The sequence below is a fragment of the Micropterus salmoides genome, unplaced genomic scaffold, assembly GCF_014851395.1.
Source record: "Micropterus salmoides isolate LMB-PRFRI ecotype aquatic unplaced genomic scaffold, ASM1485139v1 Ms_hic_scaffold_7, whole genome shotgun sequence".
Taxonomy (NCBI): domain Eukaryota; kingdom Metazoa; phylum Chordata; class Actinopteri; order Centrarchiformes; family Centrarchidae; genus Micropterus; species Micropterus salmoides.
Genome location: NW_024044459.1, coordinates 28,773,109 through 28,797,915, shown reverse-complemented (window position 1 = coordinate 28,797,915; position 24,807 = coordinate 28,773,109). Strand labels below are relative to the sequence as shown.

At 40.0% G+C, this 24,807-nt stretch overlaps 3 protein-coding genes across 6 annotated transcripts in view; 2 read left to right on the top strand and 1 right to left on the bottom strand.

Annotated features, from left to right (window-relative positions):
* Positions 1-1,572: 1,572 nt before the first annotated feature.
* Positions 1,573-4,486, bottom strand: hspb11 (heat shock protein family B (small) member 11). Of its 2 annotated transcripts, XM_038703509.1 has the most exons (6): positions 4,370-4,486; positions 4,152-4,284; positions 3,883-3,989; positions 1,932-2,000; positions 1,798-1,841; positions 1,573-1,707 (listed from the first exon to the last, which is right to left on the bottom strand). In XM_038703509.1, the coding sequence occupies exons 2-6, from the start codon at positions 4,241-4,243 to the stop codon at positions 1,606-1,608; spliced, it is 414 nt and encodes a 137-aa protein (XP_038559437.1). In that variant the 5' UTR covers positions 4,244-4,284; positions 4,370-4,486; the 3' UTR covers positions 1,573-1,605. The 2 variants fall into 2 exon arrangements, with proteins under 2 accessions (XP_038559437.1, XP_038559438.1); XM_038703510.1 differs by lacking the exon at positions 4,370-4,486 and having other exon boundaries at positions 4,152-4,360.
* On the top strand, positions 4,403-13,402 carry smn1 (survival of motor neuron 1, telomeric). Its single transcript, XM_038703508.1, has 8 exons — positions 4,403-4,556; positions 5,049-5,120; positions 5,216-5,335; positions 5,453-5,644; positions 9,189-9,365; positions 12,462-12,536; positions 12,762-12,869; positions 13,152-13,402. The coding sequence occupies exons 1-8, from the start codon at positions 4,509-4,511 to the stop codon at positions 13,206-13,208; spliced, it is 849 nt and encodes a 282-aa protein (XP_038559436.1). The 5' UTR covers positions 4,403-4,508; the 3' UTR covers positions 13,209-13,402.
* Positions 13,403-20,208: 6,806 nt separating this feature from the next.
* rtkn (rhotekin) overlaps positions 20,209-24,807 on the top strand; it is a 58,036-nt gene continuing 53,437 nt past the window's right edge. Inside the window, exon 1 of one of the 3 annotated variants that reach the window (XM_038704452.1) lies at positions 20,209-20,682. In XM_038704452.1, coding sequence (XP_038560380.1) covers positions 20,572-20,682 — 111 coding nt within the window. In that variant the 5' untranslated portion in view covers positions 20,209-20,571. The remainder of the gene's footprint in view (positions 20,683-24,807) is intronic. The other 2 variants (XM_038704451.1, XM_038704455.1) reach the window with 2 other exon arrangements.

The window sequence follows — 24,807 nt, the reverse complement described above, 5'->3', positions numbered from 1 at the left end:
TTAATTAACTAATCATTATTAGTTTGAGAAGAAATTTGATTAGGAGTTTTCGCATTTAGCAGTTAGTTCCTCATTCGTTCCTCATTTGTTCCATGGTAACTACTTAAAATTTTGTGTCCCTTATTGTAAAGTGTTACCATGGCGTGTAGTAGCAGTTTGGGGGAAGAAATGATACACATCTCTTTGTATGGAATCTGGACTTACAGAGTTTTGGTCCAGCAGATGTCAGTGTTATTGGACAGCAGTTAGGCCGCCGTTTGAAGACACTGGGTGACTTGCCCTGCAGTGACATGATAATAATGCATTCATATCCTGCTGTGATTCTGCTGATCGGCTGACAGTCAAGCACAAAAGAGCCTGAATTCATTAGTGACGGGGAGGTGCATTTGCAAACCTTTCAACATATAAAAAGGGTCTCTGGATAAATATGTACAGCAAAAAAATTTTAACTATTGTGAAAAAAAAAATTATACTCCTATGAAATGTGAGTTTGCGCTTTCATTCATGGCCCGACCCTCACCTCTAACATTATAATAAATATTCCATACCGGTAAATAATAGATGAGTACACTGTATCAGTTTATACCTTACCCTCATTACTTATTACACACTCATACTCAAATGTGCTATATCCCAGCCATACCCCTAAGCAATTAGTTGCTCTAAAATATCAGGGGGCTAGTTATTTTGGCATGTATTTCATATTTTTATTGGTTTATTCTGAGCCCTGCATGCAGACCAGGCTACAACATACACAGCCTCTGCAAATCCCCAAGCTCCTCCACAGTCAGCAAAGTAATTGGGGAGGGAGTCCCAAAGTGTCCTCGCACACTGCTGAACCCTTTGCTACAGACAAGTTAAAATGGCAATAGGGGTAGGTAGGAGTCAGTATTAGTGTGCAAGTGTGTGTGTGGAGGATATTAGTACAGGAGGTGGCTTGAATACTTTGTGTGAATTGGCCCACGGTCTTTAGAGATTCAGTGGTTGGCTGGGAAACCATCTGGTTCCCCAACCCCCCAGCTGCATCGCCAATGGTTCCCCATTTCTAAAGGGGGCGCGGATGCCAATTTAAGCCCCCACTGCTCAAAATTAGTTAATTAACTCTATCTCTCACACAGAGAGAAACTTCCTTTGTAAGTAATTCTACCATTCATCACAATCCAACTCTTTTATTCTAAAGCTTTGCCAACTATCAGCTTGTGGAATTAGCAGGAACAGCTGAATGTGGGATAAAAAGCCCCATAAGTGAATCCATAACATTAAATAACCACAAATACAGAAAATGGAATCAAGCCAATTTCAGAATTTGAGACCAGATTTTAAAATGCACATGTAGTTTTCTGCAATTGCAATTGAAACTTCACTGATAAAACTAATTTTGTTTAGACATAAATTATTTGCTTTTCCAAATCAATTAACCCCACATATACATGGAATATGCTTATAAGATTCTGGTTAACAGTTTCTGTAGCAGCTGTCTGCCGCAAGGGAGAGAATGTCTCTGTGTGTGTGCGTCACTTATCAAATCAGAGTGACATACATATATATCAAATAATACCATAAAGCCATATATAAAATACACCCAGAGGCTTTAATTCACAACAATCAAGTATGTAAATGTTGTACGCTGATTCTATGCACTGAGACAAAGTGATCATATCCTGAGGAGATGATAAAACGAAGGTGGTTTGCACTGCTTCCATTTAGCTGAAAGAGAAAAACAAAGAAGCAGTTGCTTTACCTGTTAATTCTATATATTCATATCTTTTACATAATAATATTTTCATTTCGACTTACCAAAAAAGTATTTGACTGAAGATGTCCCTCCGTATGTTCAAATTCTATGAGACATCATTGTTAATCACAATTTTAATTATTTGGCATTTAAACCAAATGTGCAAACAGATACTGTAGATGGAAGCCCCCCTTACCTTTCTCTGTAACAAACTCAAATTGAGAAGTATTTGGCGATGTATTCTTTTCTATCTTTAGATGCTTGACTGCAAAAGAAAAAAATACAAGCAGATATCTATAAATTATTTGAAAAGGAGAAAATAAACACTGAAACAACACAAACTAGTTATATTTTTCGATTAAGAAAAACATATAATCTCAGGTTTTGTGATAAAATATGACAAACTGTGAACATTTTGGTTTGTTACTCATGCCTAGGAACAAATACATTTTGACAATGAGCATTATAATTGTTGTAAAATGTGGTAAAATTACATTTTATGCAATACTATAGGCATGGCAATAGTCTGTTGGTTGACATGACATTTTGTACAAACATTCGTGGTCCCCAGAAGATGCCACCATGAGGCTGACATTTGTGGTTTTGAATGAAATTGCTCACAACTCGCCATTAAATTTGTTGCACACAATCAAAGCCCGCCCTCCAGTCTTTTGTTTGGGGAAGTAACCGCTTTAAATGTGCATGTGGCACCATTTCATTTCAATGATAAATTATATAATTTTAATTCAGTTATAAACTACTGGACTTCAATAGATCCTGTTTTTCAGCAGGTTTTCTGCTGATGTCCAAAACTATCTGCACATTCAAAATCTATCCCACATATCTGTGTTCTCTTACATGTGACTAATGTGAATTTAATGAGAATTCATAATAATTTTTGTAAGTGTTGTTCCAATCATGTTTTTACTCCTTCAAAATACCACACAGTCAGTTCTTGGCCAGTATCTCAACCAAAATCAAATCAATCAGTAATTTTTTTACCATGTAAATGTATTCACAAATAGCCTAATCAAAGAGTTTGAGGAATAGACACAACATTAATTTCTGTGTTTATCAACTGGTCATAATAAAAAATATAGGCCTCTTTACTTGATTACAAACTCTACTGATCTAAACCTTTAAGTCTCAGGAAACACAGTCTTGAGGTGGGGTTTATGATTATGGAGAAATTCAAAACCACGACAAATACCATGATACAGAGCGAACAATGATACCACAAAGTAAGCTAAGTTATGGGATAGCAAACTGTCGCAACAGTTGCTGGTAAGCTTCCATGCAGAGAGGAAGAGTTTCCCAGAACCAGCACACCAGTTCCAGACAGCAACACAACTCTCCTGCTACTATTGCTAACCTCACAACAACAGCATATCTTGGCAAACTGGAAAGTCAGCTGAATGTCTGTGGGCAAGTCATTTAACGTTACCTGACAGACAAATCATGGCTGAAATAGTGTTGTGTGGCTCAGTCCAAGCCACTTTCTTTGTTTCCCCATGTACAGAGGCAGGGTACAAACACCAGATTGTTTTCAGTGCACAATCTAAAATACAAGGCATGGCAGAGTATATCAATGGTGAGCTGAAAGCTGATCATTCATGTATTTCTCCTTAAGTTTTAGAATGTATTTGGTAGTAATTTGCTTTTTGTTTTCAAAGGCCACTATGTTTAGATTCTGTCCATTTAAGAAATGTGAAAAATTAGGCCATTGTCAGATTGGTCTAACACCTGAAGGAACATCCATACTTTGGAACATTAATTATGATCCAGCTGTTAATAAAATATTACTATATTGATGCTTGTATGTTGTTCCTCAAATGTAAGTAGATTTGGATAAAAGTGTCTGCCAAATGAATAAATGTAAATGTAAAATGTAATGTTGACGACAGCATTGACAAAGACAGTAACTATTAAAAATATGAGATTTAATATACAGTTTGAATGCTAACAAAATGAGTAAGTATACGCCAATGGACTAGCTTTGGCCAGTTCATTTTGTGAGGGAAATAATCTGTGTTTACAGTCATGGGGAACTTCAAGGCTTTAATTCAGACAATAATGCTTTGCTTGATTTCTCAAACAACAAACAAACAGTAACAGTATATAGACACTATCACAGACACAGAACATACCATTGTAGCTGTCCACTGTCACAGTAGAAATCTTCGAGGGTTCAGCAAAGCGAATGATGAACTCTTGAGGAAACATCCCGGTGGACATCCAAAAAGTCTTAGTGTTTCTGGGTGAAACAAAAATCAAAATATCAACATTGATCCGATGGGTTTGAGGTTCAGTACGTTACGTTAGCGTTGAACAAACAGAAAACCTGACGTTAACTTTCAATGTAAGGTCGACAAAGCCATTGGAGTCAGAAACAACTAAATAACGTTAACTTACTCACCCGTCAGTGATGTTTTCTGGTGGGTGATTCTCATCGCTGGATGTAGCGACGACAACTGTGGCACCCAAAGAACTTAGAGCGGAATCGATCATGTCTGCTTGCTCAAAACACAACGCTCAGTCTCCGGTGCTGTCTGGTTGGGGGGAATTTAAGTTAGTTAAGTCAATAACACACAACAATCTGCTTTGTTTGTGGGTTTTGGAGAAGTCGAGTACTACCTGCTACCTTCGTTGCCAAGCCAACCCCTGTGTCGCAATATATATACGTCAACATCGCTTTAGTAAGTCGCCATATCCGACGCACGTTGCTCGTTGTTTAGCAATTAGCAGTTAGCAGGGGTAATCTGCACATCTTCACATGGCGAATGGATGCAAAGACGTGTTGTTTACTCGCGGGGCTGGACAGGTTAGTTAATATACACTACTGACCATAAGATGACAACACATGTTAACCGTTGTAGGCAGTTATATGTTTGGTTTGAGATGGGGAGCTAGGTAGCTAAGCTACAAACCAACGCAGAGTTTGGCTAACGTTAAGTTCTGTAACAAAGAGGAAATGAAGAAAAGAAAACCGAACACAGAAATCCACTGTGTACATAACGTGTTTCAGTAGTCAAGATATTGCCTTGTTGTAATACAGTCGTGGACAGACATCACGTGAATTATCTAACTTAACGTTATATCTGCAGAAAGTCTTATAACGTTAGCATAATTTCTCACTGTGCAGGGGATGCAAAGGTAAACATGTCGGGGCAGCTGCAAAAATTAGCTGCACTGTAGCAAATTGGCCGACAGTCCTCAAGCCATTTACATCTTTACTATCTCGTACTGAACTGTAAATACCTGTTTAAAAAGCAGTTTTCATCAGCGGGGGCTCTAAATATGTTCTCTTTTCCAGAGTGATGATTCGGATATATGGGATGACACTGCATTGATAAAGGCATATGACAAGGCTGTTGCATCGTTCAAGGTAAAATAGGTGCTTTGCAGTGTATGTGCATATATAATGTTAAGGGGGGTTTTGCCACTTATGTGTCTGCTTTTCTCTTGTTTTGTGTGTGTCAGACTGCCCTTAAGAGTGAAGATGAGCCACATGCTTCCAAGAAAAACCAACCAGGAAAAAAACGGAAGAACAACAAAAAGAACCAGAGCAGGAAAAGAAACAATGCACCACCAGATAAAGAGGTGTGTAATTGGTACTAAACATTACTAAACACAACAGATAAGTATGAAGAAGGGAAGAAGGCTTAGAGTTCACGAATTAACAAAGAGGTCTTAATTACAATTTATATCATGTCACAGTGGCAGGTTGGGGACTCATGCACTGCATACTGGTCAGAGGATGGCCAGCTCTATGCAGCCACTATCTCCTCCATAGACGAGAAGAGGGGCACATGTATAGTGGTTTACACCGGATATGGCAACGAGGAGAAGCACAATCTTGAAGACTTGCTTTCCGAAATTTCTGAGGGCGATGAGGAAACAAATACCAAGGTAAAGCAGTGCAAATAATTGATTGTCTCTGTAATTATCCAATACAATACATTTAGCATATTCATTAGATTTCTTTTTATATTGTTACCTGTTTAACAGGGTTAATGGTGATGTACATTGCATCTTTTGAGTCCATTTTGTTTGGTGGTGTATTTATATTAATCCCGTGTGCCAAATGTAAAAGACATGATGTCATGTCCAAACAAACAAAAAATTTGATAGCATGACTTTGGAGAAGACTCACCAACTTCACATTTTGCCATTCACTGTGAACAGAAGCTAGAGTAATTATTCATTTAAAAAGTCACTATGGCGATGAGCCAACTGTTGTATTCTGCATATTTGCAGTATGAGAAAAATTTTATATAAGTTTCCTTTTGACATACTGTCCTTTTTACTTTTTCAAATACTTTACTTTTGTTTTTATTTGGCCACTATAGTCTGCAATTAATAGTAGAAACTGATTGACAGACAAGGTCAGTTGAGGCAAAGTGAGTTAAATATCAATTACAGTACTTGATCTTTATCAAATAACAACTCCTGGGGCCTGTACCACGAAGCAAGTTCAACATACCCAGGATATCTTTTTGTTATCTGGCTTCACTTAACCCTAACAATCGGGATTGGAATAAGGAGTCATACGAAGCTGGTTATCAACTCTGTAAATCAACCCAGGGTTTCCCGATCCAGCCATGAGTTGTTAGTAGCAGATAACCAATCGCAAACATGGAAAAGTCCACTGGCAGCAAAGCGTCATATTTTACAAACGAAGAGCAAACTGTAATATTAGACAAATAGACATAGTCTAAGAACATGCAGTAGGACAGAAAATTGCCGACATTGTGAATGCCTTAGTTAACAGGCATAGCCTATTATATGGATGTGTTGATTTGATGTGTTCTTATTAGGGCTGAGCAATTAATCAAATTTTAATCACGATTTCGATTTTGGGGGTTCCAACGATTATAAAAACAAGTTAATCAAAATAAAACTATTATTGTGCCGCAAGCAGTTTCGCAATGGCGCTTGTTTGACTTATGTTATAAATCCAGCGCACCCTTTCCTTTACAGCAGCGCCCAGGTAGTTACCCCTGATAGAAAGTGTTCCATCGGCTGCGGGAGCGCGCATGCATTCAGTGGTGAAGGTGGACATTAGACTTCACCTAAGTAAATAAAAAAATATAACATGTAGGTTGTTTAATCTATCATTTTAATATCGCTTATCTATCAAAATAAATGTCTTTATTCTTCTGTGGGCTAACGTTAAGTATTTTTGAACTTCGTATTATTCATTGAGACTGTCTAAACATTCAACTATGGACTATATATTTTCCTTCGTAAAGCAAACAGTTATTTCACGATAGATCTGGCGATGTTATAACTGACCTCGGAGTTGATCACTTGATTATCTGTGTTACTGTTTGGAAAATCAAGATCACTGTAATCAGTTTAACACATTACTCGCCTCAATTACATCTACTTGATTCGAAATGTACATTAAACTGAATGCAGCATTGTAGACAATGACATTGTATTTTGTCTTTGTAATCCGCATTATGATAGCCGTTGCATATCGCTGAAAATTGTTCTGAACCCCCCTCCTTAAAGGGTAAATTATCATAATCATTTAATAATACATTGCGTTTAAATATCACTTTTCATACACAAAAAGTGATTACAGTACTTGTTCTACCAGGCCGGACATGCAGTCTGCCAAAATGTGTATACCCCTCCATAATGCACAGATGATGACCTACCATCAAGTATTTCATTTTGTGTATTTCAGATCATGACTAGCAGCAAACATAAAATCAGCTGATAAAGTCTGTGGGGTCTCCAACAGATGGTGATTTCCCAAGAGAGCTGATTGGTCAGTAGGCGGCGTTTTTATAGAGTTGATCTCTTATCTGGAACATAACCTACTCCAATGCAGGTTAGCCGTTCAGCAGAAGTTACCATGGCCATCTACCCCAGTAAGAAGTGAACCACCATCATGGTACTGAAAACCCAGGGTTAACCCCAAAGTTATCTGGATAAGCTCAAATCCTGCTTCATGGTACAGGGCCCCTGCCCTGCTCCACTCAGTGTATAAGAGGATGTTTAAAGTTAATAATATTCGATTATTATTTCATGGGTAATTTGGGAGAATCCATAATAAATTTTAAAAAATGACACATTCAGTTTTTAAAGTTCAGTGAATGCATGCTGTTTCCTAAGTCAATCAGTAATCGTGTTAATAATCGTGATTTCAATCATGACCAAAATAATCGTGTTTAGGATTTTTGCCATAATCAAGCAGCACTTGTTCTTATGGCTTGTATGATAATTTTAGCCTTATTCTTTCAGCTTCGGCTAGGTGTCGGTGTTTCCACATGAAAAGCCTACGGCTCTGATTAAGTGGTCATTCCAACTCACTTTTAACAATTTCTCATAACTTCAAAAATCAGATTAATTTATTTAACACACTCAAAAGTGTTTCAAATATTGTTCTAAATTAACTTAGCATAAAGAAAACGCAACAAAATATCTGTCCATGCCAAAAAGGTGTACAAATTGGCCCAGAAAAACTGATTCTCAACACCTTCACACAACATTGCTGGAAATTCGGGTAAACTCCCACTGCAACGTTAACAATAATATTTTCAAGTAAGTAATCGTTACATGATAACGCTACATTGACTTAAATTATGTCGGACTTTATGTTGGACTTTGTTGGAGACTATGTTGTGCTGGGAACCAGTCGTTTTATGGTGTTGGTGGACTGCACTTAGTTTGCTGCGGTGTTGTCTCTAGTCGGCAAGAGGCTCTGGAGCGCTCATGCAGCTAGAACCGACCCGATTGCTTCACATATGAAGCAGAATAGTGGCTGTTCCAAGCAACAGAGAAAAGAGGCGTTTGGTTAATGTCAAAGTGAGGATACAGCACATTGACAAATGAGCAGTAAAAAGAGATTTATTGAAAAGTGCTAGTGAAAAACTACATATAACCCCATTAAACTTATTGTCAATAGGCCTACCGAGCCATATGCTCATAATATTCACCCTCACAAAATTAAACCCATTTATTTTAACGGCTGCGAAAGGCTCTGTAAAACGGACTTGGGAGCGAATAATAAATGGAAATGAAACAAATTTTGAAGAGATATGTAGGCTTACTGTTATATCTTAAAAACTTACAACAAGTTGTAGCCTACTTACAAAACCGTTTTGGAACTCAGGGTTAACCCTAAAGTTACTTCTCAAAGCTCCCATCACTTATATCCTGCTTCGTGGTACTGCCCCATGAAATGCAATGCACATTAAAAAAAAGATTACAGTGTAACCAATGCAAGGATAAAGTTGTAATTACCAAACCGCTTATATTTGATATGGATTGTAAATCGCTTTGGCTATTGATTTTAAAAAAAAAAAAAAAAAAAAAAAAAAAATCTTCTGGGGGGGTTTATACGCTCAGAAAAATCCAAAGATAGTTCCCCTATGTGAAGTCACCATGGAATAAAAAATCAACAAATCAAAGCTAAAGCAATTTTGTCTCTGCAATTAAGGTAAAGGAGGCAGAATCGTCAACAGAGGAGAGTGACCGGTCAACCACACCAAACCAACACAAACAGCCACACTGTAAACTCCAAAAGTCCAAGACCCACAAAGAACCTCCCCCTATGCGTGGTCCTGGCTTCCCTGGGTTTCCTCCAGGCCCACCTCCCATGCATGCTTTCAGACAGGTAAGAAGATTACCTCAGCACATTTCCTTATTAGTCAGCAAAAAATTAACTTGTAATGATTAATTTTTCATAGTTATTTCATAGTCAATATAATTGCTTGAGATTAAAATGTTGTTGATGATGATAATAATAATAATAACGTTTATTATATTTATATAGCACCTTTCACAAGACCCAAGGATGCTTTACACATAATTGCAGAGACAGAACAATAAAAAGTAATTTTATTTTGGAAAGAGGTGGCTTTTTAGAAGGTTTTTGAAGGTGTCCAGAGAAGGAGCATTTCGGATCTCTGTGGGGATGGAGTTCCAGAGGGTGGGGGCTGTGACGCTGAAGGCTCTGTCCCCAAAAGTCCACAATCTGATGTGGGGTACAGAGAGCAGCCCCTTGTCAGTGGACCGCAGGTTCCGTGAGGGGGTGTAGGTGTGGAGAAGGTCCAGTAGGTACTGGGGGGCAGTGGCATGGAGACATTTATAGGTGAGGAGTAGGATTTTGTAGGTGATGCCGAATTTGACCGGGAGCCAGTGAAGCTGATTGAGGATTGGGGTGATATGCTGCCATGACCTAGTGTGTGAGAACCCTGGCAGCAGAGTTCTGGACCGATTATAGCCTGTCCAGGACCTTGCTGGGTACCCCATACAGGACACCATTACAGTAGTCCAAGCGGGAGGTGATTAAGGCATGGATGAGTGACTCTGTTACAGAGTCTGAGAGTGATGGTCGAAGTCTGGAAATGTGTCCAAGGTTGCGGACTTCTTGGGATGGAGAGGTGGAGCAACCATACACTTTGAGGAGTAGATCACCTACCCTCAGGAGCAGCGGCTTGGGAGCCACTACCATTAGCGTCGTTTTTCTGCTGTTTAGCTTGAGTAGATTGGATGACATCCAGGTTTTTATTTCATTAAGACAGTTGTGACTGAGGGGGAAGCTCAGTGGATGGTTTGGTGCTAATATACAGCTGTGTGTCATCAGCGTAACGGTGGAAACGGAGACCATGGTGACGTATTGTGTGGCCGAGGGGGAGCATGTAAATGGTGAAATGTTAAAATTTTAGATTAAAAGAATTTAGATTTTTTTAAGTTCTGTCAAAAGGCTTGCTCTTTGCTGTGGCAAAATGTAATAGTAAAATGAAATGTCCAAGTGTTTACAATGTGACTAAAACTAGAATATACTACTACTAATAATAATACTATACATTTAGCGCTGGGGTATTGAATTGCAATACATTTATGTTAATATGTCTACCCTCTGTATTGATGTCACTTTTTATAAAGTCATGAAAAGATCAATGGAAAATGTGTTTTCAAAATATATATATAAAACACATTATATATACAGTGAGGAAAATAAGTATTTGAACACCCTGCTATTTTGCAAGTTCTCCCACTTAGAAATCATGGAGGGGTCTGAAATTGTCATCATAGGTGCATGTCCACTGTGAGAGACATAATCTAAAAAAAAATATCCAGAAATCACAATGTATGATTTTTTTAACTATTTATTTGTATGATACAGCTGCAAATAAGTATTTGAACACCTGTCTATCAGCTAGAATTCTGACTCTCAAAGACCTGTTAGTCTGCCTTCAAAATGTCCACCTCCACTCCATTTATTATCCTAAATTAGATGCACCTGTTTGAGGTTGTTAGCTGCATAAAGACACCTGTCCACCCCATACAATCAGTAAGAATCCAACTACTAACATGGCCAAGACCAAAGAGCTGTCCAAAGACACTAGAGACAAAATTGTACACCTCCACAAGGCTGGAAAGGGCTACGGGGAAATTGCCAAGCAGCTTGGTGAAAAAAGGTCCACTGTTGGAGCAATCATTAGAAAATGGAAGAAGCTAAACATGACTGTCAATCTCCCTCGGACTGGGGCTCCATGCAAGATCTCACCTCGTGGGGTCTCAATGATCCTAGGAAAGGTGAGAAATCAGCCCAGAACTACACGGGAGGAGCTGGTCAATGACCTGAAAAGAGCTGGGACCACCGTTTCCAAGGTTACTGTTGGTAATACACTAAGACGTCATGGTTTGAAATCACGCATGGCACGGAAGGTTTCCCCTGCTTAAACCAGCACATGTCAAGGCCCGTCTTAAGTTTGCCAATGACCATTTGGATGATCCAGAGGAGTCATGGGAGAAAGTCATGTGGTCAGATGAGACCAAAATAGAACTTTTTGGTCATAATTCCACTAACTGTGTTTGGAGGAAGAAGAATGATGAGTACCATCCCAAGAACACCATCCCTACTGTGAAGCATGGGGGTGGTAGCATCATGCTTTGGGGGTGTTTTTCTGCACATGGGACAGGGCGACTGCACTGTATTAAGGAGAGGATGACCGGGGCCATGTATTGCGAGATTTTGGGGAACAACCTCCTTCCCTCAGTTAGAGCATTGAAGATGGGTCAAGGCTGGGTCTTCCAACATGACAATGACCCGAAGTACAAAGCCAGGATAACCAAGGAGTGGCTCTGTAAGAAGCATATCAAGGTTCTGGCGTGGCCTAGCCAGTCTCCAGACCTAAACCCAATAGAGAATCTTTGGAGGGAGCTCAAACTCCGTGTTTCTCAGCGACAGCCCAGAAACCTGACTGATCTAGAGAAGATCTGTGTGGAGGAGTGGATCGAAATCCCTCCTGCAGTGTGTGCAAACCTGGTGAAAAACTACAGGAAACGTTTGACCTCTGTAATTGCAAACAAAGGCTACTGTACCAAAAATTAACATTGATTTAACCTTGATTTCTGGATTTATTTATTTTTTTAGATTATGTCTCTCACAGTGGACATGCACCTACGATGACAATTTCAGACCCCTCCATGATTTCTAAGTGGGAGAACTTGCAAAATAGCAGGGTGTTCAAATACTTATTTTCCTCACTGTATATGTGAGTTGCTAAGATTACAAGAACTGAACAGCCCTAGACTGCACTTATTTTATGACAAGTAGAATTCACTAAAGAGGGTTGTTTAAGGCATTAACCACCTTTTCAAGCTAAATTGTCTGGAGTAATATTTGGTAATACTGAGATCACAGTCTGTTACTTTCAATCCTTAACAATTATGTTTTTTGGACTTTTGTGTTCTCTGCCAGGGGGGAAACAGACGACCTGGTGGCCACGGTCCTGTACCTCCTTCCTGGCCTCCCATGATGCCTTTTGGTCCACCAGTGAGTTGGAATATATCTTTATACTAATTACAAATGTAAAAGCTGCAGATAGTGTCTTATAATGGGGTCTGCAATCTATATGTAAAAAGCGCACACTTAACTCTTCCAGCTGGGAAAATAAGAAACATGTCAATTAAGAATGTCGGTGATAGACAGCAAATGCAGTCAGCTTCCAGCATCAGTGTTGCGATCACACACACTCTTCTGTTGTTGTCTTTGCCTCAGATGATCCCTCCACCTCCACCGATGAGCCCCGACATGGTGGATGATGAGGCCTTGGGCAGCGTGCTCATCTCCTGGTACATGAGTGGATATCACACAGGATACTACTTGGTATGTGCACAGAAGCCAACTGACTCATTATGGGCTATAAAAGGGATTTACAGTTATTATTTGCAGGTTCAGCCTCTTGCATTATGTAGTGAAAAGTAGTTTGTTTATGGTAATTTGGACACTTTTTTGCCTTTTTGGTAAAGTTACTCCATTTTTACTGTCACACTCCTTAGTGAAAAGAGCCTTTTCATCAAATCCTTCCAGCTTCACAATATGTGATAGTCCTTGATTATTTTTTTAAAAAGGGGAGCTGAGCTATATATATTCTTTTTATTTTTACAGGGGTTGAAACAAGGACGCAAAGAAGCTGCCAACTGGACAAACCTGCACCACAAATGAAATGGTCAACTCAAGATTTCAGTTACTCAGGGCAGCAGGCACCCTCCCTGTGCCTGATGTGTGTCTTCTTCAATTCAGAAGGAAGTGTTATTAATGAAATGTACATGGTGAGAACAGTGAAAACATTCATCCGAGTTCAAGGAGTTTTGTATTCTTTGTAAATAGATTAAAATAAAGGCTATCAGCACACTGAACTGGCTCATTATATTGATTTTATTGCACTGTAACACGGGTGCACTATTGTGAAATGAAGATTTATTGGACAGTACATGTGTGCAATTGCAGCCAGTTGTTTCACTCATACATATATATTATTTATTTTACTAATTAGCTAAAGAGCAAATTAGCTTAATTGTTTGTGGGAGATTACTTATCCAAATGTGTGTGACCGACTCCATGATGTGTGGTTGTAATGGCAAGTATTGTCCAGCAGAAGTCAGACAAGTATAATGTATTCACGTTATAGGAAAATGTGAGTGAAAAATGAGTACACAGGAGCTTGGTGTTTAAACTTTGTACAGGATAACCATATGCCATATAGAGAAACACTCCACTTCTGTGTGTCTGCTGTACATTTAGTCTATTTGGACTTGGTCTGTAGAGCCCTATTGTGAACCCGGAATTGTTGAGTTCCCCTAAAGTTTATCTTATAAATGTGCAGGATGCCCCGCGACCCTGTTCGCAGGATAAGCGGTTGACTATGGATGTGCAGGATGCTAACTTGCATTTGTTGGGCAATTAGCATTAATTATCATAATCACCAATATGGACAATATTTCAGCAACTGCTTGGCCGACCGTCAGGTACTGAACCATACTTTAGGAAAGGAAAGGAGATAATGCCATCCCACAATTCCTTGCGGAAGCAATACTTAAAGCGACGCACATTTTCAAACTCAAACGATAAAATCCATTGGCCACAAAATCCTTGCAACACAGACGCACATTATGATATTTGAATATGACACTCACAATTTCTTGCTTTCTTTCTTTTGGTTTGTTTTATATTTGCTTTGCTGTAATCTGTTTCAACACCATTTTATGTTTCAGATTGTTGAAATAGGCTACCATAAAGTGTTGTATTTGGATTTTGTAGAATAACAAAAGATTTTTATTATTATTCCATGCATGAATATGCATAGGGCCTATGTCTTGAACTGTCAACAATAACTGAGACCCATGCCAGCTGTTAGTCTAATGATCAAAGAGAGGATAATGTTGAAGGCTATGGACTGCCAGCCTTCAGCAAAATCAATAATTAATTTTTACTAAAGTGACAGATGCCAACACTTTTGCCTTAAGGCAATGATCAAGCTGGATGACCTCTACAGTGAAGGTGATGTATTATTTCAGTGTTTCCCACCTCTTCATTTATTTGTGGCGGCTTGCCACATTATCAACGCTGACCGCCAAATATTGATTTTTTAATTATTTTTTTTACTATTTAAAATGGGTAAAATCGTATTTGATTACAGAGCTGCGCGCATCATAGGCCTATATGCACTCAGCGCCTCCTCTGCCCTCTCGCTCGCTCACCACTGTTACGCGGTCATTCTATGTGTTTACATACAATAATTGGGATTCATGTTGATAAATACCCTATGCAGGAGGGTGAGTGTGAGCAAGCATCCTCAATGCGACAACCCTTTCCATTATTTGGTGACTGGCAGGCCTACCTTATGTCTTTTTGATATCTTGCTTATGAAGTAAGCTATGTCGCCGAGACCGTGTTGTACACCTTTAGATGGCCTGCATTAAATCAATCTGTGGAACATTAGTTCGAGATGACGGCGGCTGACTTTCGCCGACTTGATAGTCTAACGTGAGCTGCAGGTGACTGCAGGGGCGGGGAATAAAAAAATTAAAAAATGTCATTAATAATATAATTAATGTCATGTGACATGGTGACGTTTTGCAGCGCGACACAATTTCTAACCAGCATGCCTTATTTTAAGTCCAGCATGCATCACGTTAAGTCAGCGCTGCGCAGCGCCGCATGAAGTCAAACGCACCTAATGTTGTTTCATCACGGCAGTAACATCCCATAATTGTGTGTTTTCTTGACCTCATGACGTTTGCCATCGAGGTCAAGGAAAGCCGGTTAGGAAAGGAGATTTTTTTTTTTTTTTACTTTTCGACTGCAGTCCCTTTTGTGAGCAGATCAGAAAGAGGTGTTGGGGTGTCATAGAGGGATGGGATCAAGCAACTCCCCCAGCCTTTCCTTCCTGTTATATTTTTATTTTTATGTCCACCTGAGGTTAACGTTGAAGGCAACAAGCGGAAATCCTATCCCTGGGTGCTGTTTTTTTTTGTGAAGGTGATTCAAACACTAGAATGACAATCAGATTGCTGAAAACCTTGAGCTACTGCAGCTGAACTTGACTTCTGATGAGAGGATACCTCTGAGAAGTAGAATTCTAAGGGCCCTAATGGTTCAAGTTTAAGGCAGTTAGAGCCCTTTTAAAATACATTAAAAAAATGGTCTGATTTTGGCCCATTTTTCCTGTGTGCATGGATGAATAAAGAAAGACAGACAGGTGACACAGTAGTAAACATAAAAATATCAAAATAAAAGCCATTTATAGATAGTTTTTATTGTCACACACACCGGTCAGTCGTCATTGGGAGTCTGTGGCTGACCATTGCCTGAAGTTTTTGCAGTGAGTCCAGCATTTTTACCTGAACACAGAGCAGTGCGAAGGCTGAAGACTGCCACAGATTGGGTATCTTCCCAAGCATGCCATAAACATGTTGTTCAAATGATGCTAGTGGCAAGTTTGGGGCCCCATGTGAGGCAGCAGCGTTTTTGGGAGAGCCAATTACATCATTATACTGATTTTGCAACTATAGCAGAAGAAGGTAGCTTCCATTTTTCTGCTGTCATCCTAGCTTGCTCAGTCGGTAGAGCATGAGACTCTTGCACATTCCTTTTAGCATTTTTTCTGAATTGAAAAATGAATAAATTCAGGCAGGCGGCACAGAAGTAAAAGTAAATATATCAAAAGGAGTCTAAAAATGGGTGGAATCAAGCAACTTTACAGCTACAGCAGGGGGTTTCAAAGTGTGAGGAGGGCCTCCCTTGGGAGGCTCCAAACAATTTCAGGGGAGGCTCAGTGAATGGAAATAAAACAATATTACATTGCTTATTGCATTAGTTATCAAAAAGAGATCGCATAGAATAACCTACATGTGTGAGACTTCAGAGATACAGTTTAGTTAGTTTTTCGGAACTGTTTTCCCGCTATCAGAGTCCTTAGGACAGACCTTTTTTAAAACTATTTGGTGTAGTCAGAAGTTATGTCAAACAGCAATATTAGGCTATTTTGGCTCAAATGTTGAGTGTCTATGGGATCAAATAATCTAATCATGATCCCATATGCATCCAGGAATTGAGTGAAACTTACCAAGTAAACTAAAGATGTGATGCGGGGTGCCGTTTCCCAAACATTGTCTGAGGGGAGAAAGAAATATATATTATAACATTTACACCAATGACATTTAACTCTCTTGAATCTGAAATGCAATCCACTGTATTTAGCACATAAATGACCTCAAACTGTAATCCGAATTCATCAAAATTGGCCCACTGGGACTTGAAACATGGCCCCTTCTGGTTTTGCTGAAATGTTGTCCATATAGGTGATTATGCTTATTAATGCTTATTATGCTAATGGCCCGACATATGCAAGTTAGCATCCGGCAGTTTGTAAATTCTGGGCCCCCATACTGTACATTTCTAAAGTAAAACTTTGGGGTACTCCCCCATTTCCGGGTTCCCATTGCTGGCAAGTAAACTGTTGTGTGTCTTGGCATGCTAAGAATGTGATTGCAAGCCAGCCTCGAGTCCTTCTTTAGTCCCTCTGGTGCTTTCCGCTCAGTTAATTCAGAGAATCGTTCCAGTATATGCCTTACATTCAAGCTCTCTGTTTTCCCTGAGGTGTTTCCTCGTCCACCATCCAATATAAGATCACATCCATCATAATGTTTTCAACTCACATCAGATGTGTGCATATTTCAGGAGGGTAGCAAAACTCAGTATGACACATTGGACCAGTTATGCAGTTAAAGATTGATTCTTACACAAAGTCATTTAAACATTAAGATCATTAAAAGACATTTAAAAAGACAAAATGGTCTTTACAGGTCCGAGGTAAGGTTGGGGTGTTTGAATACTATTCAAGTGGACACACTGATGTGTTAGGATTTATTGCTTGTGTGGAATGAGAGCCTTCATTCTTTTACTGTCTTTATAACTTTAGGTCTGAGCAACCGTTGTTGTACATTCCTGGAATGTATGAGTTTTAGTAATGTTAGAACAGTAGATGAAGTAGGTTGCAAATACTGTATGCAAGTGTATATTTGGAATATTGAAAAACACATGTAATTACAGTGGGAACAGCCACGATCATTCTGCTGAGCCTGCAGCGCTTTCATTCCATGAAAGGAAGCCAAAGAGATTTCCCATATTTCCTATACTGGTGATTTGCTCCCTGCTTAAAATACCACTCCTCTGGTTCTAAACTGGTGGGCAATTAGTCATACACTATGTGTCTGTGTGTGGATGAGAGACAATAGAATTGTGTGGTACAGTTTAACAGCATGATTGTCTCCTGCTTTTTATATCATGTGATCTTCCTCCAGCTGCTCCATAGCCATTGCTTTCTGAGTAAAGAGTGGCCCCCTTTGTTTGTATGCTGACTGCGGTCTGCATTTTATAGCTGTTGCTGTGCCACTGTTGACTGCTGTTTGATTCTCACTGTAGCAGCCACTTTTGTTTTTGCTGTTTTGTGTGCATTTGTGTGGCAAAACAGAGAAAAGAGAGGCGATAACGGGAGAAAATGTAGTTTGTGGGATTTAGAAATAGAATATGTTCTATAAACAAGAGGTGATAAACAAGACCTATCCTTTCCCCACACATGGGTTTAAAATCTGCCATGGCAAAGCCTGCACATAAGCCTGATGCTTGCCTGACTCTGCAGCAAAGTGAGCAGCCCAAAGGGGTCAATGAAGCCCAGCAAGGAGTTAAAAGGGGGTCAGATCTAGCTTGGGAAAGTACTGCTCCCCTCTGTGACTGTCTACCCCCTACTGACCAAAGCGGCATGAGGCGTGTAAACATAATCTGCATTTCACATAGTCCCTTCTAGGAAACAGACAGACAGCCAAGTGAGATCACATTGCTGCATGAGTTACAGCGCCTTCAGCTATTTACTCAAGCTCCCAACATCAACAAACATCCTGTTTTTTAAATAAAAGACTTGGGGGGGGGGAGATTAGAGAAACAGGGGCTGCAAAAGCCCCTTTCCCTTTTTCTGTAGAAGCCGAGCACCAAACACTCCTTGCAGATATACAGTCATCATTACATGTTTAAGATTGTGGTGCAAACACCATTAACCCCAACAGAGGAGAGTGTGTGTTTTTGAGACTGGAAAACATAAATTTGGACTATGAAGTGTAATTGGTAACACTGTTTATATTTTTCTCTGTTCCAAAGAAACAGACACTAAAATTAGATTTTATTATTGTCAGACAGACTGCGGAATCAAGGCTGTTTATGATTCGGACAAAAACGAACAAAACATGCTCACCATCACATGATACCATGATGTTTGACAGTGGATTAATGTTAATTAAAGCATCTATGTTGTAAATAGTAGGAAAGTCACAGTGAACAATGGCTCGCAATTACACAACTCTGATGTAGACTTTATCTTAATGCATTGCTATCCAGCCTTGCATCACTAAAGGCTCTTTTACTTATTTAGGCTTTTGACTACCTTCTAATTAGCCTCTTGTATCAGTCAGTACAAAGCTGCGTGTGAGGATATGGTACGTTGCTTACTTGAAACTTATAGAATGAGTTATAGAATCATGAGTTGGACGGCATCCCCTATGTGGATAAAATGTGCCTTCTTATAGGATTGGACTTAACTGCGTTGCAGCATTATCTTGTGTCATGAGGCTGGGACTTCCCAGCAGACCTCTGTCACTCTCTAAGTGAATGTGACCTCTGCCTCAGTGGGACCTGAATGACTTTCTGACCTTTCAAAATTCCACTCACAGCTGGTCCAGTAATGTCCTGGTGCCGCCACAGATTGTGACTCACATTCCTGCAGGATCTTCATGCTCTGTTGCGGATTTTCGTAAATATATTGTTATAGCCCATACCCCCCACTTCACAGCCCCCTAGTAGGCTGCATTATTAGTATTAAGGAAATAGGAATTCTCAGAGGCCACAGAGTAGCACATAAGCATCACCTGAAACATACTGTACATTTAAAAAGCTCCTGGTCCTTTAATAGGCTGTTTTATTTAGTAACCTCTTTATGTGATAGGCTAAGAAGCCATGTGCTATTAACCTTATCAACCCAGCTCCACTGGTGGATTCATCATTCCAAGGCACATTACTTGGCCAAACATCTCTTATATATTCATATGTATACATATGTATTCTGATGAAGACATCAAGCTTTCCAGTGATATCAAACCATTCAGGCTGAACTTTATAGAAAAACAATAATTCAATGGAGTGGTCAGCCCATTAAATGGCATCTGTTTGAATATGTCACATAAGATAATAACTTGTATTTGTAAAGTACATTTCATAGATCTAATCATGATCAAATCTGAGCATGATATACAACTTTATCCACTTTAGAAGTCATCACCACTTTAATATTCACAGTGCTTAATTTATGACAACTTTAGAGTGCCTATGTTATAGCAGTAAGAAAACACAGCCAGAAATCTTTATAAATTAAGTATGAACAAGACAAAATTCTTTCTTATACAATTAACCTAATTTAGATTAATGTCTTCAACATGTAGCTTAGCCTAAATTTTTGTTAGATGTTGTATGTTATATACCAGAATGAAGTATTAAGGCCATGTGGTTCCTATGCTTTCTCTAGACTATGCTGCTGAATGACTTGCAGGAACAGGCCTACAACAGGCATCTCAGATATTGCAATAGTAAATCTCTACGGAGTGCACGTCATTCACCGCCTGTAGATGTCTCCGTATACAGGACAAGGCAAAGTTAGGTCTCAGCTGCACCACATGGGGTTTCACCGTGTCACTGTTGGACGCAAAAGAGGGCAGTGTTTGGGAAAGTGTAAAGTCAACTGTGAAAGAAGGATTTCCCCCCCTGTGAGTGGACTTGCTTCGGTTTCGTCTCCCACATCAAAAGAAACGCCAGTATTTGATTCTGGGTTTGCCTAAGTCTCTTGGGACTTTTCTCCGGTGGGGCCGTTGTGTGCCTCCTGGATCTGCGCTGGGCTGTTGGGCAGTTTTCGAAGCGATATTTGAAAGTTCAGCTAATACGGTGTTTTCAGGACTGTCTGTGAAGTTGCCAGAAAGCAGAGGCGATGTTTTGCCGAAATCAAACAGCGAGAGCAACCGTTGCCCGCGGCTCTGCCCTGGAAATGGAGATACGGCGAGGGAAGTTCAGAAAGAGCGTTTTCCTGGACACATCACAGGTAGAGACTAAGATTGTCCGCCAGTTATCACCACCGTCTCATCTCTTACTCTCTCTCTCACTCACACACACACACACACACACAACAAACAAACACACGCACAGACGCACACATGCTATGGGGATCTCTGTTTACAACTTTGACTGATCTCTCTCCCTCTGCAAACTAACTTATTTGGCACTTTAATCTTGCTCTGCAGGCATTTGCGTGTGTAGGCTGCCCTGTTTTGCTTTGTGCAATATTTTAATTATATTGCACCGGGGAACTGGGGCTGCATTCTCGTCCACAAATTAAAGCTCTTATTAATTTGCAGCATTTCCAAACTACTTTGCATTTTGCTCGATTCTAACCAGAATCCTATAATATTTCTACAGAGAGGTAAGAGTGTGTCTGTGGGACTCAGTAGTGGGTTGATAGTAAGCTAAATGTGCCTCACGTTATGTTCAGTCTCCCATGAAATTGTTTTAATAGCCTGTCCCTACATGGCACCTTCAGATGGTTATTGCATGACATTTGTTTGGCTCCTTTTTAATTTCATTTAAATAATTCCATAATTTCTTTCCTTCCCATTTACACTTACCTTGTTCAACTGTTTCTTTGAATAACACTGCAAAATTTCAAAACTGCTCTTCTGCTAAGCACAGTGCTTGTGGACAGCCACCTGCAAGGGAATAGTCTAAAAGGGCTGCTTCCAAAAGTTGAGAACTAGGTCAGAGCTGTAGCTCTGTATCCCTCTCAGCTGTTTATCGCTGGATTAGAACTGGTCCTCTTCATGCATGTTTTCCTCTTCCTCTCTGCAAAGCTTCCATGTCAACATCTGCTTTGTATTAGCCACTGTTTGTCGGCAGATCAGACAGGCTCAAAAGCGACTTCCAATCTAACCTCTAATTATATTTACTTACAGAGCATATTAATGCTGTCTTGATGGAACGTTCTACCTCTGTCTATCTCCGTTATCTCATCATTTCTCTCTCTTTCACACACAGACACACAAACACACACACTTTACTTTGAGCCCTGTTCGGTTTGCATATTACTTTGGTTTCACTTGAGAATGCCGGTATTTGGTTTTTCAGTCAGAAACATGTTTCTGTTTTAGGGATGTTTGTGTCTGTTAAATTAATACTACCTAAAACTAAACACACAATTTAGATCTACACAGTTTTGATAAGAATTGTTTTGGTAATACTAGACAGACGTAAAAAAATAAAATACAAAAGACAGATGTGTGTGTGGAGTATGAGGGAGGGAGGGAGTACTCAATTGTAAGAGGATACTTAAGGAGTATTAATGGTGCAATGTCGCAAATAGAAAAGATAGGGTATTAATTCTGTCTCTCTCCTTCCCTCTCTGAATCTCTCTTGCTTTTCCACCCTGTCCACACATGTGTTCACGCGTACACAGTGTCAGCTTATGTGTATTAGTTGTTTATAATTCATGTCACAGGAAAGCATCACTACCCCAGGGCGGCCAGGCACACTCCATCACATTGATCTGCAGTCAGAATTATCCTGATCTGGTGTTCATATCTGACACACGAGCTGGGAAAGGCCTAAAACATGCAGCACCTCCTGTAGGTGCAGTACTGTTGATGGGGTTAAATCTGCACAGTATCTCAGGAGTGAATGATCTCATGTGTTTTTCAGATGAACTGATGATTGTGTACAGAGCGTACAAACAGTGTAAGCAATTTTCCTCAGAGGCATTGTGATAAGAGAGATGAGCAGTGACACATGGTCTTTTTTAGGCCGTGCAGGCATTCATTACTTATTTAACATAATATTTATTCATGTATTTATTTGGCCAGCGGGGTCGGGTGAGGGTGAGAGGAAGCAGAAGTGTAAAGAGCACGACTGAGAAAAAATGAAAAGAAAAGGGGATAAAAAGCCACTGACCAGGCATATGCCAAGCCTTTACATTCATCTTTAAATGAAGCTTCACAGATATATCCCACCCCTAACTCATATTATCATCCCCTATTTAGTCTCTGTGTTACTTATTTATCAGGGTAAAGACTTCCTTTCTTATAACAACAACAATCATGGCTTCCTTAACTCTGTAATCTGTTCTCAGCTGGTTCTCATATATACAAGATTAATTTGTGTCCCTGCCCTTGCTGCCAATGCTAATGATCCTCTTTCAGAGACTGGGACTCTCCTCCGGCTCTGTGTTTTAGGGCTCTGTCAATGCCACTGTGGAACCAGTCTGTGGCATTTCAATGAAGCAGGCTACCTCACCGTGCAAGCACCCCCTTCTCACTGTGCCAAGGGATATCACATTTTTGTGTATGTGTGTGTGTTTATTTGAGGCAACATCTTAGTCTGTTATGTAAATATGTGTACTGGTATGTAATGGTGGCTTGTCTCAAATTTCAGTCAGTCAATGGTACGTTATCGGAGAACGAAATGCACAATGCTCAAGCAGCTGATAAAGACTCCTTTGTTGGTCTGAACCAAAGTGAGTACTGCCGACTTTGCCCTGCACACTCATTTGTATGTATGTGGGCAATGAAAATGTGGATTCGGTAGAGAAAAGATGCTGTTTAGGACTCTCCATGCCCCAGTGAGGCCATATTCAAAGCATGATTGTTGTTAAATGGACACGTGTAGTATCCTTTGAATGGAGTAAAATGGTAAAAACAATAAGTTTAAAAGTGTTTTAGTGTGCCTGGAGGCTGGAGGCAAATTAAGCCGGAAGCATGATTTAAATAAATAATTATAAATTAATTTAGAGAGTGCAGAACCAGACTTTTGGGAATTTCTGTGGACTATGTGCCTAATTATGGCAATCAGTTATGTAAATAAAATTTTGTATTGCTAGGCATCCAGGTTGATTTTCAGACTTATTATATCCTTGGCGAGTTATTGTTTCTGTATGAATATAATTCAAATGTCTCTGCATTATCTGGACAAGTCCTGACTGACAGTCTTTCTGGCTCTGTTCTGACTCCACATCCTCTGAGGTCCAGTGGTGCTGAATCATTCTGCTGTGTGCGTATCACAAATTGACAGGGTAATATGGTCAGAGAGTGGAAGGAGAATGGGAAACCGAGCAAACAATGACATGTTCATACAGCATTTGTTCAGAAATCCATTCTGCAGCCGTCCCGTAGATCCTCTGCCTGCTGCTCTCAGTGGGAGCAGAGAAGACATCTGTTTTCTACATCCCTCCTCTCTGATCCACAAGGCCACCAGTGTGTCTCTGCACTCTGCTCTGTCTCGGTTCTCGTCTGCTGTTTCAGCTGAAGCCACCCAGGCATGCAGTGGGAGCCTGGGCTAGTGTGGTTATTATTATGGAGGTGGGGATGGAATGTCCTCGATTTCAATGCTCCGACTCTGCATTATGTTTAACTCAAGGATGGTCCATACTAGTCCACAACACTGTGGCTACAACCAGCAATGCACGGCCAGGAAGTGGTTATGTGTGTGTGATGACACACCCATCCACCCACACTCTCCCAGCCTGCAGGTCTCTGAATCTGCCATTAATTTGTGCTGAATAAAAGCTTTAACAGCTGTGGTTTGGTTGGTTTTGGTGTTCTGCCCTTCTCCACCCTGTAGATCTACACACTCTCACCCATAAGTGTCCAAACTGAACAAATTAGTAGCTTGAGTGACATTTTGGATACTATGGGTGTCCCCTTTGCTCAGCATATATACACCCACCCTTAAAAGAAGAATGTGTTGGTCAAACCAGTAATTTGTGTAACGTGATGCAGAAGCTCCTATCAGAACTCTGTTCAGCTAGAGAAATGTTTCCCTGTTGTTTTTTTTTCTTCATATTATCATCTCTCAGGTATCAGGAATATTTTGCTTTTATCAGTGGAAACTGATGCATCCCGGTGTTATTTCCCCCAAGTCTGAGATATTGTCTAACTGATATGTTTTCTTCATATGCTCGGATGTATGGTTTATAGCCTCATGTTCGGCAACCTATCAGTGTGGCTTCTGTTAGTGTTTAATGTGGCCTGGCAGAAAACTGTGATGAACTAAGCCTGTTTATGTACGAAAATGTTTGCTCCTGACATCCACAGAGGGAAAGAGGGCGTATAGATGTTGCCAGGAAGATGTTTTTGCCAGCAAGAGGAAGCACTTCAGACCATGAACCCATTGAGAAAAGAGTTGC